At 40.0% G+C, this 14201-nt stretch overlaps 1 protein-coding gene and 1 long non-coding RNA gene across 6 annotated transcripts in view; one reads left to right on the top strand and one right to left on the bottom strand.

The window, feature by feature from the left end:
• LOC139356229 (uncharacterized) overlaps positions 1 to 8055 on the bottom strand; it is a 34305-nt gene extending 26250 nt beyond the window's left edge. Inside the window, exons 1-2 of the long non-coding RNA XR_011607755.1 lie at positions 7764 to 8055; positions 759 to 892 (exon numbers count right to left, since the gene is read on the bottom strand). This is a non-coding gene — a long non-coding RNA (uncharacterized lncRNA). The remainder of the gene's footprint in view (positions 1 to 758; positions 893 to 7763) is intronic.
• The window catches only part of STAMBPL1 (STAM binding protein like 1), a 141387-nt gene that overhangs the window by 108899 nt on the left and 18287 nt on the right, over positions 1 to 14201 (top strand). The window contains 1 exon segment of one of the 5 annotated variants that reach the window (NM_001305887.1): positions 7702 to 7731. The exons of 3 other annotated variants lie outside the window; for them this stretch is intronic. In NM_001305887.1, coding sequence (NP_001292816.1) covers positions 7702 to 7731 — 30 coding nt within the window. 5 annotated transcript variants of the gene reach the window in all.

The raw sequence follows: 14201 nt of genomic DNA, 5'->3' as shown, positions 1-14201 counted from the left end.
TTTTTTTTTTTTTTTTTTTTTTTCTTGATAGGAAAATGTATTTATGTGGTCAAGTAAGACTTGTTTCTGCTAAGAAAAAATTCGGCCTAAGTAGTATAATATGAAGCTAAATTGAAACTGGATACAAATATGTTTATAATGAGATTATTGAATTTGTTGATTTCCCCACATTTCCCATCTACTACCACTAAAGAAGTGCTGTAATAATAATAAAACTGGCCAAAGTGGTAAAAGTGGGGTTGGTTTGTCCTTATCTGTTTGAGGTAAACAACTGAACTGACGGGTGGTTTCCCTGAGCAAAGACTCTTGCTACTTCATGTGTCCTTTCCAGAAGGTGGCATCAACATCACATGGGAGCTGGTGAGAAATTCATAACCTCACGCTTCTTAGACCTACCAAATCAGAATATTAATCTTAATAATATTGACAGGTAGTTTATATCCATATTGAGGTTTGAAATGCACTGAGTTAGAGTGTGGAGTTATGGCCACACTATCTTAATTAGATTATCTTTATTTCAATCCAATTTGCATGGCTATGTGAGCTATGATTCTTAGATAGAGGAGTGAAAATTAACAGCAAAAATTCTTACTTAACAGACTTACTCAGTGCAAGAAAGAGTTCCCTTAGCTCACTGTATTATGATCTTGGTCAATATGACCCGGAATTTAAGAAAATAATATGACAAGAGTATGGTGTTAATCAACCGGAAACCGTGTGTTCAACAGAACAACAAAGCAAGAAAGCTTTGTACTTACTTAGGGAGTTTACATCTTGATGATAAGGCCACTGAGGTAATTGAAGAGGAAGTGGATTCAGCACAGGCTTTGGAAGTTCACCTCTGTCACCTAGTAACTGTGTGACTTTGGGCAAGTCATTCCAAGTTTCTTTTCTGTAAAATAGGATGGTAACAGTTTCTTTTCTATAAAACAGTTTCTTTTCTATAAAATAGGATGGTAACAGTATCTGCTTTATGGGGAGTTGTAAGGTTCAGATAAGTTAACAGGTATGCCAAAACAAGCAAACAAACAAAAACCACACACACACACAAATGTTCTGGACATTATGTAAACATTAGATATTACTGATATCTTATTTTTGTTTATTTTTAAATATCTGTCCCTTTAAACCATTCTTCTCAACATTTATTTGATTTACTTGACTTAAATAAAAATAAATTTGAGGAAATTTCAGGAAGAACTTTGATAAACACATTGAATGACTTGGAAATTCTAAGAGGATGTCAAAGCCAGGTGGAGGAATGCCTGCTTAGTGTCTTTCCTCAGTGTAAAGGCTGGTAAAGGCCTCAATTTCTCCCTCAGTTTACTGTGATCAGAGAGTCAGGCTGCCTAGATATCCTTGTTGCCTGGACAAAAAACTCTTTAGAGGTAGGTTTGTGTAGAGTTTGTGGGGAGTTTTCAGACGGTAAAATGCCTCTTCCTACGTCAGGTGACGGGAGGGTTACTATCATTCCTTTTACAAGGAGCTATTCCGGGGAGCTATTCCGGTTCTGTTTATAAGTAGTGTTCTTTGTATAGTGGATGTTGAGCAAACACTTGTCAAACTATAGGAAGTTATAACATCGGGAGAATTTCTAACCACTGCAAAGTGTTCTGATATGTAATAAATTGCCTTGAGAAATAGTAGGAGCCAGTGCTGGAAGGAGTCAAGCTAAGGCTGGCATAGTCTCCTAGGGCTGTTGTAGAGAAGAGTCTGAAGTGGGAGGTGTTGATCTTATGGTCCCAGAGGTGTCTCCCACACTACTTTTCTGCCTGTATAGGTCAGAATCTATTAAGAGTGAGTAGGAATGGGTTACACCTCACATCCATGAAGGGCCTTAAATGATAGTAGCACACTAGTGTCATATGTCAAGTGGCAAACGACACTAGCACCAAATGTGATTCTGCATTTAAGTTCTAAGTATTAAATGCATCTATTTGCTCTATGAAAACACAAGATATCCCACAGTGTTTGCAAACTGGTTCAATATTGTGTTGATTTTTGTTTTGCTTTAATACACTAAGGGAACTTCAAAAGACTGACGTAGTCCATGCTCTCTGAGCCAGGCCTTTCTTGACTTCTTGTGTTTAGTTATTCATGAAACCATTGGGCCTGTCTAAATGGGCAAGTCATATAGGAAGAGACAGAGTGAAAGGGAGAACAAGAGCAAGAGCTAGAGTGAGAGAGAGAGAGAAAGACACCTTCTCACCTTCAGACCTGATCAGAGGCAATAATGGGAGACCATGGGAGGGGAGAGACTGATCCAATGATTCATTTTTAGTTATTTTCTGGAAAGTTTTACAAATATGGTATTCTTCATGGAGAAGCCAAGATGTTAGGCGACAGGCAATGCTTATGCTGTCTAGCCTAGTGAGGAGGAAAGCAGTATGGGTAAATAAAAGGGCATTTAGTTGGCAATATAGGCAGGGACTATATCAGTTGTCACCTATGAAAGGTGTTGGTGATGGTCTTTAGGGGGCCATTGGCAAATTGCTACAACAAAATAATAAAATAAATAAAATAACAATATCCAAGTTTATTTTCCAGAATCTATCTGGGCATATCATTACTGTTGGAGAGACTTATATTTACCGGGTGAGAAAATTGAGGCTGAGAGATGTTAAATATTATGCACAGCTTCTCACATCTAGTGAAGTAACTGAACTAGGATTTATATCTAGAGATGCTATCCTTCATAGGACAAGTTGCTAATTCGGGGATGTTCTCAGGGAGAGGAAAATGTCTATATGCTCATATACACACATTATCCAAATAAAAACTCTTACTCCCCATTCTTCTTTCTCAGTTTAACTAGATATTAATACCACTATTGTATTAGTTGACTAAGGTTGCCTTCTGCAGAAAACCATCTATGTCTCCTTTCTACCCAAGTGCTCTGGGCTCCCCTGCCCTTTCTCCTCCAACATCCCATTCCACATTCTCTCTCTATTTCTGCAGGACTCCCTGTAGTCCTCCCTACCCATCCATTATCTCCCTCAAGCTGTCCCCTCAGCCTTTTCTAACAAGGAAAGGCTGGTGCCCTGGTAAAGAGTCCCCCACCCCTATCCCACTCCCCAGCACCAGAGGGGCTTGGGAGACAATGACTGCCCCTCCCTCATTCTGTTCCTTCCAGTCACCTCCCTTCCAGTCCCATGAGGAGGGCCTGAGGCCCACACTAGCTAGTCTTTTCTCTGGAGGTTGTTTGGGGGCAGGGAGGAAGTCTAAAGCAGAGAGAAGGCGCTGCCATGTCTTAAGCCAACCTTTCCAGAAGTATAATGCCCTTGCCACTAGTAGTTTGGGAAACAATTTTTATTGGCATGTAGGCAAATATTTTGTTTCAATAGTGGCATATTTATTTTTATGGATACCTTCTATTTTTGGCAAGGAATGCTGATTTTCCATTTATGGTTATAATGTAATGTTTTATTTTAAAAACAAAATGACTTAGGGAACAAAATAAGTTGATTTAAAAATACATATTAGTTAAATATATATTTAGTATATACAAGTAGACTACAGAAATGGCAAAATAGACTGAAGTTGAAGAAACATTGCCTTAAGCTAAGCCCACTCAGGATTAAATTTTATCTGCCCCCAAATCAACACCTCTTGAAAAGTGGTCCCTATCTTTCCTTGTGTCAGTTCTTAACATCCAGGGCGTAGGCATGCTTCTCATGTTTGGTTTCATAGAATATCTGTGTTTTCAGGGGACCACCATATGCAAAAATGTCAGGGGAGGGGTACTCAATTGGATTAAGAAGCCAGGGTCCACAGAACAGATGTTTTCACCCTACTAACCCAATTGCTCTCTGCTTCTTAGTTGCCACAGTCTAAACATTCTTTACTGCATTGCATTTTTCAGCCATTGCTCAACAGGTAGGTTCGTATACCAGTTTTCATAGTGGGAAAAATTAGGAGACTTAATAATTTGCTCCATATCTTGGTGGCCAAGCTTTCCAGCCCTGGTCAGTTAGGCTTTAGGACACTTTTACTAGACCTGTGCTGCCCTAGCCTTCAGGAATGTGAGCATGGAAGTAGTATAGAAAGGAAGTAGCACAGGAAGGAAGTAGTGTAGGAAGGAAGTAGTGAAGGAAGGAAGTGGTACAGGAAGGAAGTAGTGCAGGAAGGAAGAAGTATAGGAAGGAAGTAGTGGAGGAAGGAAGTAGTTCAGGAAAAGTGGTTGTAAGCCATTTAACTTACTTTTTTTTCCATCTGAACTGTGACCCCAAATTATCAATTTGTTTTGTGAAGGCACTTCATTTAGGAAAAGCAATGTAAAAGTAAAAAATAGATTTATTGTGTGTACTAGGTGCTTTGCATATGTCATTTCTTTAATCCTGTAGGAAAGAATATGTTCTCTGGGAAGTGAAAATGTCTATATGATTAGATTCACAGATTACCTATCCAAATCTAAGATCTCCCTCCTCTCTATTCCTTTCCCAAGAACCCATACACATTTCTGTTAATCGGTAGAAACAATTATTAATAGATTTTGTCACTTGGCTGCTGTGGGCTCTGACGCCCTCTAGTGACAGAAAAATTCTTTGGTAGGAGAAGTAATGTCCCTAGATACTCAGCCGTCTACAGGATTGTTTATGCAATTATCTTCACTTGAGCTTGAAACTAGAGTAGCTAATTTGTAACAATTAACTTTTATAACAAAAGAATTATTATACAGATCAAAGTTCTGATAATTTATCAGTTAAGATTTTTTTAGTTGTAAGAATCTAGCTTAAGCAAAAACTAAGAATTTGTAGAGTTGGGTAACTGGGTAGGGGGTGGGGGTGGCGGGGGGAGGGGAGGTGGCGGGTGGGGGGGGTCCAGAGTTCAATTTCAGAACCAAATGCACCCAGAACTTGGATGACTCTACCAACCTTGATCTTTCAGCATGGTTTCCTCTCAGTGTGGTTTCCTCTCAGCATGAGCTGACTGTTTTCAGCTCTGGCAGGACCACAAGCTCCCTTCACAACCAACCACATCAGTTTCACATCTCACATATTTCTACTTCAAATCCAGTGAAAAATAAAGGGTTTGTGTCCCAGTGTTTCCATAACGGTCCCAAAATCTACTCCAACTGAATGCGATGTGCTGACTGACTTAAGCCAAGTCATGTTTCCCACCTACTACCTCCCTCCACCTACGTGTATACCCAAGCCCTGGGATTGGTACCAATGCCACTGTGATGGTTAATTTTATGTATCAAATTAGCTAGCCCATGGAACTCAGCTATTTAGTCAAACACTATCTTAGATGTTTCTGTAAAGCTGTGTTTTGGATGGGATTAACATTTACATCTTTAAACTCTGAGTAAAACATTCGCCTTCTATAATGTCAACAGTCCTTATCCAATTAGTTGAAGACTTAAAAAAAAAACAAAAACCATACTTATATGGTATGGTTTGAAAAAGGATGATTGTCCAAAATCTCCAACATCTGGTAGAGTGCCTGAAATTCTATTATTAAGATTTTATTACTTTGCCCTTGAAGGACTCTCAGGAATATGCTGGCAAAATAAAAATAACCTTTAGAGATGCCCAAACTGTTTTCCCCAGAAACACCAGCATTTATTAGGTGTTCATTCAATAGATTCTTCAAAGAGTTCCATAGACAAAGAAGTTTGGGGAACAGTATACATAATTACCCCACCCTTTAATATTAGCATGTTAAAGGCCCTGAGAAGTTTTGGATTAAGAAAGTTTTCAAATTAAATTAACCCAGAATTTTCTAAGATTATTTGACCATGAAACATATTTCTCCCCACACAGCACCTATTCCTATCTCCTTGAACTTGAGGATAATTAGATGTACAAGGGTAGGAGGTAGGGGAAGGGGGTATGGCATAGAAAGAGCAGGACCTTGGAAGCAAGAATAACCAAGTTTAATTCCTGACTCTGCTGTTTATTAACTAACCAACGTTGCCAATGTTGCTGAAGCTTTTTTTGGCTACTTTTTTTTTATTTGTAAAGTCAGTTTAATAATCACTCACCTCACTGGGCTATAATGATAAGTATTAAGTAAGGAAGATCCACATATGCGAGTTTCTGGCTTATAATTCACATTCAAGAGATACTGATTTTGTCAGTTGTCCTTTCCCCTTTTTAATCTCTTCCCTCCTTCCATTCCTTCTTCCCTTACCTCTCCTTTTCTTCCTTCCCACCTCTTTTCCTTCCTTCTTTTTACATTTTTTATTTAAATGAACTTTTTATTTTGGAATAGTTTTGGGATTTCAGAAAAGTTGCAAAGATAATACAGAGAATGCCCATATACCATCCTCCCTGTCCCACTTGTTTCTGTGCCTATTAGATGCTCAGAGTGTGTGCACAAGGCTGGCACACCCAGGGTCTTCCTCATGGCACTAACAGTCTACTGAAGGGTGGAACAGAGACAAACTAGTTATTAAACTTACCTACAAGACTGCTGGTAAGTGCAGTGACAGATGCAAAACACAGGATGATGGAAAGCACTCAGGAGGGTAACCTAACCTAGATTTGAGGGCCCGAACAGGCTCCAGAAGAAAATGTCAACTAAGAGGAAGCCTGAAGGATGAACAGTGAGCCAAGCAAAGGGTTATTAATGTGTTACTAATGGGTTGAATCTAACTGGGAAGGGAGAGAGGCGGCAGAGTGAGGTGCACAGCTTGGTGGATGATGCCAAAGGAATACTGAAACCTTCAGTGTGTCCAAATTCAGGTTCAGTAATGATGGTATTATCCAAACATACCTTCTGTAAAATTCATGCAAAACTACCTAAGAGCTATCTACTATTCCAAAAGAATAGTAACTTTGAACAGTGTTCACCAGAGCACGAAAGAATTAGAAGTTGTTTTTTTTTTTTCTTTAAAGAAAACTGGCCAGGAAATAATGAGTAACGAAGGACAGGAAGTAATTCTGAATGTTTAATATAGCTGGGGCTGTGCAATCTGCCTTAAGTTGTTAGCTTTGTTTTCCTCTTGAGAAATAAAAAGGGGCCCTCCCTTTTCAGAGCCCTATGGCGCAATATCTGTACTTTTTCATATGGCGACCTGTCCATTGCAGGAACGTCTGTGAGCCTCTGTTGCAGCCACAACATGGACAGCTCAGTCAAATGCCCCGCAAGTCTTCCTCTGACTGACTCCAGCTATTAGCCAAGGTTGTGCACCCAGGCAGGACCTGTGCACTCTGAGCTGCTTTCTCCTTCAAGACGTCTTCAAATTCCCAGGTTGAACTGCAGCGGAAGTCTTTAGAAGGGTCAGCAGGCAGGCTCTCGAGGTCCTCACCTGAAGTGAGCTTGCCAGCCACTGCAGGAACGCCCCGGGACGGGGAATGCCCATTTGTGCAACAAACCCTGACTCCTTCCTCACCCTGACTTCTCCCCGTCCCCATCCGCGCGCAGGCCAAGTTGCTGAATCAATGGAGCCCTCCCCAACCCGGGCGTTCCCCAGCGAGGCTTCCTTCCCATCCTCCTGACCACGGGGGCTTTTCGTGAGCTCGTCTCTGATCTCGCGCAAGAGTGACACACAGGTGTTCAAAGACGCTTCTGGGGAGTGAGGGAAGCGGTTTACGAGTGACTTGGCTGGAGCGCCAGGGGCGGGCACTGGCACGGAACACACCCTGAGGCCAGCCCTGGCTGCCCAGGCGGAGCTGCCGCTTCTCCCGCGGTTGGTGGACCCGCTCAGCGCGGAATTGGGGAGGCTCTTTCACTTCGGAGGATTGCTCAACAACCATGCTGGGCACCTGGACCCTCCTACCTCTGGTGAGCCCTCTCCTGCCCGGGTGGAGGCTTACTCGGTCTTAGTCCCGGGGATAGGCAAAGTGGGGTGGGCGCGGGACGCGTGCGGGACTGCTGCGGCAGCGGCGCACGCGGGCACCTGGGAGCGGCGGGCTGCTGCGGGAGGCGTTGGAGACTGGCTCCCGGGGGCTGTTGGGATCTTTTCTCGGGCCCGGGTGCTCAGAACGCTGGAGGACTCGCTTTTCTAGGGACTTGATGCAAAGTGCTGACCCCGCGGGGCAGGCGGGGCAGTTCCGGCACTCCTCGGAGACCACTGTGCTCCACGTAGAGGTGGGTGTGGGGGGCGGACAGGAATTGAAGCGGAAGTTTGGGAAGCTTTAGGGTCCCTGAAGGAGGACCCCGGTTGGAGAGAGGAGCGGAACTCCTGGACAAGCCCTGACAAGCCAAGCCAAAGGTCCGCTGCGGCGCTGGTGGGTGAGCGCGCGCCGCCCCGCGGGGGCGGGGAGAGAGACTGTAGCCTTCAGAACAGATATTGCTCATTTTCTGGCAGTTCTCAGACGTAGGAAATAAGTCAGCCCCGAAGCAGTGGTTAAACCGGAGGGCTCGGAAGAACGGCACCGTTTCTTTCTCGAAAAAGTTATATGGGGGCTGAATGAGTTTCTGGAGGCTTGTTTACCTTTTTTTATTGTCATACAGAAAAAGAAACTGTCGTCTCCCTTCCGGGAATTCTCTCCTTAACACTGTAAGTCGCTGCCTGAGTGGTTTCATTTTGTTTTGTTTTTCTGCCCTTCTCTTTCTTCTTTTGCCCTTTCTTAGCTTGCACTCCCATGGTAGTTTCTGCCTGGTCTCCTGCTGGGGTGGTACCCGTTCCCACCACACAGAACCTGGCGCCTATTACTGGCCAAGAAACTTGAGTAGCCTGTTTTGAAAAGTCCCTCGCTCAGAAATGCCAGCTTGCGGATGGCTGAAGGAAGAGACGTGGATCCAGGAGGCTCATTGGAGTACCGGAGCCTCTGAGAGTCCATGGAATTTTTTTTTTTTTTTTTTTTTTTTTTTGGCCCCAACAAAGTGCCAAGCATAGCAAGAGAAATGTTTACAAATGTGCTCTCCGTGGATTCTCAGGAGAGCCATGTAGTAGGGAAGATGACCACATCCCCACTTTACAGATGGCGAAATGAGGTTCAGAGAGCTTCAGTAATTCAACCAAGATCACACAGCTAGTAAATGGCAGATATGGGATTGAACTCAGATCTAACTCCAAAACTCAGGCTGTTCCCTGATTGCATCTGATATCCAGATTACTGATATCCAGATTACACCAAAAGGCTGAGATGTCTGGGTCCATTTTATGATTAGAAAAAAAAAAAAAAATCCTCCTGTGCCTTTCAGAAATAATGTGCACTATTTGGGCTTCTTTAGAAACTTCCTTGGAGAAAATTTATGATTCAAGATTGAGAAACCATTTATACAATCTCAGACCACACTCTTCTCTCCCTTGTTATTAACCATTGCACTAATGCAATGTTGGCTGCTTTGAAAATCTCTTAGTTCATGGACAGCAGTATTAGCAAAGTGTAAGAAAATTGCCAAAGCTTGGAGCTATGCTTATTGAACTATTGTACCAATAGCACCTTTACCAGAGGCTGCGTGTGTTTAAAGCCCAAAGAAAACTTTGCTTTTCTGAAAGAATACAGACACACACACACACACGCATATATAAATACACATACATTTATGTATATATACATATTGTAATACCTATGTTAGGTGTAATTTATAATATTTGTATATGATATATGGCCTAGGAAATTAAGGCTTATTAAATAAAATTTATAAATGCAGATGAGTCAAATACAAAAATCAGACATAACCCTATCACCTAAGTAATCATTTTTTACGTTTTGCGGTATATCTTCCATTTATCCCCTTTAATAGAACTCTTTTAAATTTAGTTACACAGAAATTGGTTTTGCACTCAGGACATGCCTAACATCAGGCCTTTATCCTTAAAGAAGTTTCGACACTCTTGTGTCACCTCATGTGTCTCCAGAAAATGTTTGCTTTTATGCCTTCACAGTTAGTGCTTTCTTAGTAGTAGCAATAAATAAAATGGATGCAAAATGCTAATTACTTGGAATACAGAAACAAATTTTAAATTCTATTAATGGGCTGGACGTAGATGGGTGGGGAGCTTTTTTCTGCTTTTCCCCTCTTTCCCTAGTCCTCTGACTCTGATGATAACTACAGTCAACAAATATCCCCATCCTTAACCCCTTTTGCTTCTCTTTCTCTTTCCTTCTCTCAACCTTCCTGGTATTAGTTTTCTCTTTCCTATTTCTCAGTGTTTTCACTTCGACACTTAACAATAACAAAGTTCGAAATCCCAAAATATTGGCAAATTTCTAAAGGAGACAGAAAAAGAGTCAAACTTACTTTACAAATTTGTTTGAGAAATAGCTGTGTTTGCTTTTTTTTTTTTTTTTTTAATTGTGCATGACCCTGTTATTGGCCAAGAAACTTGAGCAGCCTGTTTTGGAAAGTCCCTCACTCAGAAATGCCAGCTTGCAGATGCCTAATCGAAGGGATGTGGATCCATGAGGCTCATTTGAATTCCGAAGCCTCTGAGAGTCCATGGATTTTTATTTAATTGGGCCCCAACAGGTTTTGTCTTGCATTATTTAGGACATTGGCCAGGCAATCACTGGACAGCCAGTTTTATCTCCTTTACATTTTTTAGAATGGTTATCTTATGGTCAAAGGAAGGGAGAGGGCCTTTGGAAAATAAAGCTGTATATTTACAAGTAGTCATACAGAATAGTTTTGTGGGGAAAACAAAGAAAGTTATTTAATTTGTAATTTAATCATTTTTCTTAATCCAACCCAATGAACATAAAACGGACTATTTAATCATTTTTGTAGTTTAATTTGTAATTTAATAATTTTTCTTAAGCCAACCTGATGAACATAAATTGGGCTATTTATTTTCATTTTTAATGGGCTGTACTTACATCGCAAAGGACTTGAGAAGTCTTATAAATACAATAAAATAATAAATGTGAATTAAGACATTAGCAACCAGGATGGAAAAACCCAAATTTATAAATGATGGCAAGGTTTGCAAGCAAAAATTAAATTGATAAATGGCATCACCCCCACTACCAGCTACAGTTAGGCTAATGAAAAATCCTCTAATGTTCGTGCCTGAAATACAGTTACCACCCTTAGTGGCAAATTAGACTTTAATTTAGAAAAAAAAAAATTTCTTGCACTGACTTTAGAGAGGGGAAAAGATAAAATAATTAGAGGCAAAGAAGATCTGGAATTTAGACGTTGTCTCTGAGTAAGGTCTTTGAGACACTGGACAAGTAATTTCCTTCTGAATACTCTCAAATTAACACATAGAAGAAGTGACAATGTTTCAAAGGAACCTCTTTGAAGGCTACTAGAATGCTTTAGGGGTGCCAAATTACCAGAGTAAACCGCCAGTTTGAGAGAATAACTGTTTGTTAAGAGATGGTCTGAAACCTAAGTAAGGAAATCCCCCCACTTGAAAGCCCCTAGGAAGTTAATTGCTTTTGGCGAATTATCTTAGGCCCCAAAAGTCCCTTGGTGAGCACATGTTTTGTAATAGGGACTAAAGACTAATGACTTATGGTGAAAAATGAAATAACACCACTTAAAACTTGAAATTGACAAAAAGCAACTTGAAACCAAATTTAGGACAGTGAACCCATCCGTTTCTTCTTTTTAAATAGGTAAATGTAGAAAAAATGACCAGACAATGTAAAATAAAAAGCAAATATTTAAAAACTACATTTATACTTTATCTCACCCAACTAATGTAAAGAATTTTGATTTGACTTATAAATTCCTAGTCTTGTCTACACATATACATAATTGCATGTTTAATTTGAGCTATATATAGTCTGCTTTTTGTTCCTTTGAATGTTACACAAACCTTTTTCTATTTCTGCATAATTTTTATCTTGTGTTTTTTATTGGATACATTATAGAGAGAGCATTTATTAAATGAGCTGGGATTACTATAATTTTTATTACTTTTTAATTTATTTATTACTTATTTTTATAATTTACTATTAGAAAAAAGCATTTCTTGAATGTACTGATATATATATGTGTGTGTGTGTATATATATGTGTGTGTGTGTATATATATGTGTGTGTGTATATATATGTGTGTGTGTATATATATATATGACTTTTTCTTGTTACCCAAAAATTACTCATAGAACTTACATATGAAAATTGTAGTACTTATGATGAAAAATCATAAAATAAGACAATTTAAAACTTGATAAAAAGCAACATAATATTATATGTTGTATCTTGTACTTCCTTATAAGGTACAACACTGTAAGAACCTTAGTGTATAGTTTTCTTTTTGCTATATATGTATTCATAAAAGTGGAAAAATAGCATTTAACTAATAAATCCTCTTTATTTTCTGGAAAATCCTTGCTTTAAAAAAAGTCTTTAGCTTTTTATATAGTTAGACTTCTAACACCAATTAAATATCTTCAATTCAGTCTCAAGCAGGAACAAATCTTCAGTCCACTTGCCTACCTTTATTGTCTTTGAAACGACAGTGTGAGTAGTAAAGCCCAAATCAGAGAGAAGTTGACTTTTGTAAGATTGGTAACTTCACCTTCCCCGGAAGGAAATGAGGTGGTTCTTCCCTTTGATCAGAACTGCTTTCTTGATTTGAAATAAACTGTTGTACAGCCCAGTCACCCCATCTTTAGGCATTTAGAAATAGCAATCATAGTTATATAGGACAACTTGCCTGAGTCCCACTAAGTAGAAATGATAGTGAATTTAGTATAAGATTATACCTTTAGGCTGGGCAGTTGACTCACACCTGTCACTCAGCACTTTGGAAGGCCAAGGTGGTTGGATCATGGATCAGTTGAGATTAGGAGTTTGAGACCAGCCTGGCCAACATGGTGAAAACTAGACTCTATTGAAAATACACAAGTTAGCTGGGTGTGGTAGCATGCCTGTCATCTCAGCTACTCGGGAGGTTGGGGCAGGAGAATTGCTGGAACCCGTGAGGCGGAAGTTGCAGTGAGCCAAGATCATGCCACTGCACTCCAGGCTGGGCGACAGAGTAAGACTCCATCTAAAAAGAAAACAAACAAACAAAAAATTGTATCTTTAGAGCAAGGCCAGCCTTGTAAATTAGCAAATCTGACTACAAATTCAATCAGCAGATATACTCAGCCCAGCAAAGTGAGCAAGCTTACTGTAGGTTGTGTTAAGGCATGGACTGGGATAAACAAGCAAAATTAGAGTAAATTTGACAATTTGACATTGGATTCATTAATGACAGCCTGTCCTTCGATGAAGTCAGGCAGCATTGTGTTTCTATTCACCTCTGTGTTTTGTGAGGCTATAAAAATATAAGATGTGAGAAATGTGAATACTTTTTATTTGTGAGGGCAGAGATCTTGAAGAAGAGAGTGAGAGGAAGTCAGAGTATGAGGGTGAAGGCTCTTGTTTTCTGCTGAGGATTTAGCTTTGGTTTTTAGCCATTCTCACAAAGAGATCATTGGTCCTAATTAACTGGTTGTTGTTGTTTTTCACATGAATGTCTGTAAGGATTTAGGCTTGATTTTAAAAATTGGGCCTATACTCACAGAAAGACAAATACTGCATGATCTCACTTATATGTGGAATCTAAAAGATTCGAATCCATAAAAGTAAAGAGTAGAATAGTGGTTACCAGAGGCTGGTAGGGGGCAAAGTTGGGAGAGTTAGGGAGATATTGGTCAAAGGATACAAAAAGATACAAAATTTCAGTTAGGAGGAATAAGTTCAAGAGATCTAGTGTACAACTTGATGTCTATAGCTAATATTAAAGTATTGTATACTTGAAAATTACTAAGAGTAGATTTTAAGTGTTCTCCTCACACACAAAAAAAGAAAATGAATAAGTATGTGAAGGAATGCCCAATGTTAATTAGCTCAGTTTAGCTAATTATCTTCCAAAATATGTACACAATTCAAGACATCATGTTACATACCATAAATATATACAATTTTTTATTTGTCAAATAAAAAACAATACAAAAAAACCCTGGACCTATACTGCCTACAGGCAGTCTTGTTAGCCTGCAGATAAAGCGTGTATGTGTATATGCACACGTGCATTTATTTATTTTTAGTATTAGTCACCACCGTCTAAGTGTTGGGGGATTTTGCTTTCACTTGAAAAATGGAAGATCTGGGCTCCCATACCACATGGCCCCTGTTCCCCTGGGGCTCAGCAATGGTTGCTCCTTTGCCCCTCCTCTCTCGGTAGTCTCTTATCCCAGGTTGCTTTATTCTTGTATGACCCAGGTGGCCCCTCTAGGCTTGTAAGGACTCTGGGGCTGTATTTTAGGGCTCTATAGCCCTCACATTACCCATTTCCTCTACCAAAGATCATTTCTTTTCTCTTACCGGCTTATTTTTGGAAGGGTCATTATTTCTTCA

Source organism: Macaca nemestrina, chromosome 9, assembly GCF_043159975.1.
Source record: "Macaca nemestrina isolate mMacNem1 chromosome 9, mMacNem.hap1, whole genome shotgun sequence".
In the NCBI taxonomy this organism is placed as follows: domain Eukaryota; kingdom Metazoa; phylum Chordata; class Mammalia; order Primates; family Cercopithecidae; genus Macaca; species Macaca nemestrina.
This window is presented reverse-complemented; position numbering and strand designations above follow the sequence as displayed.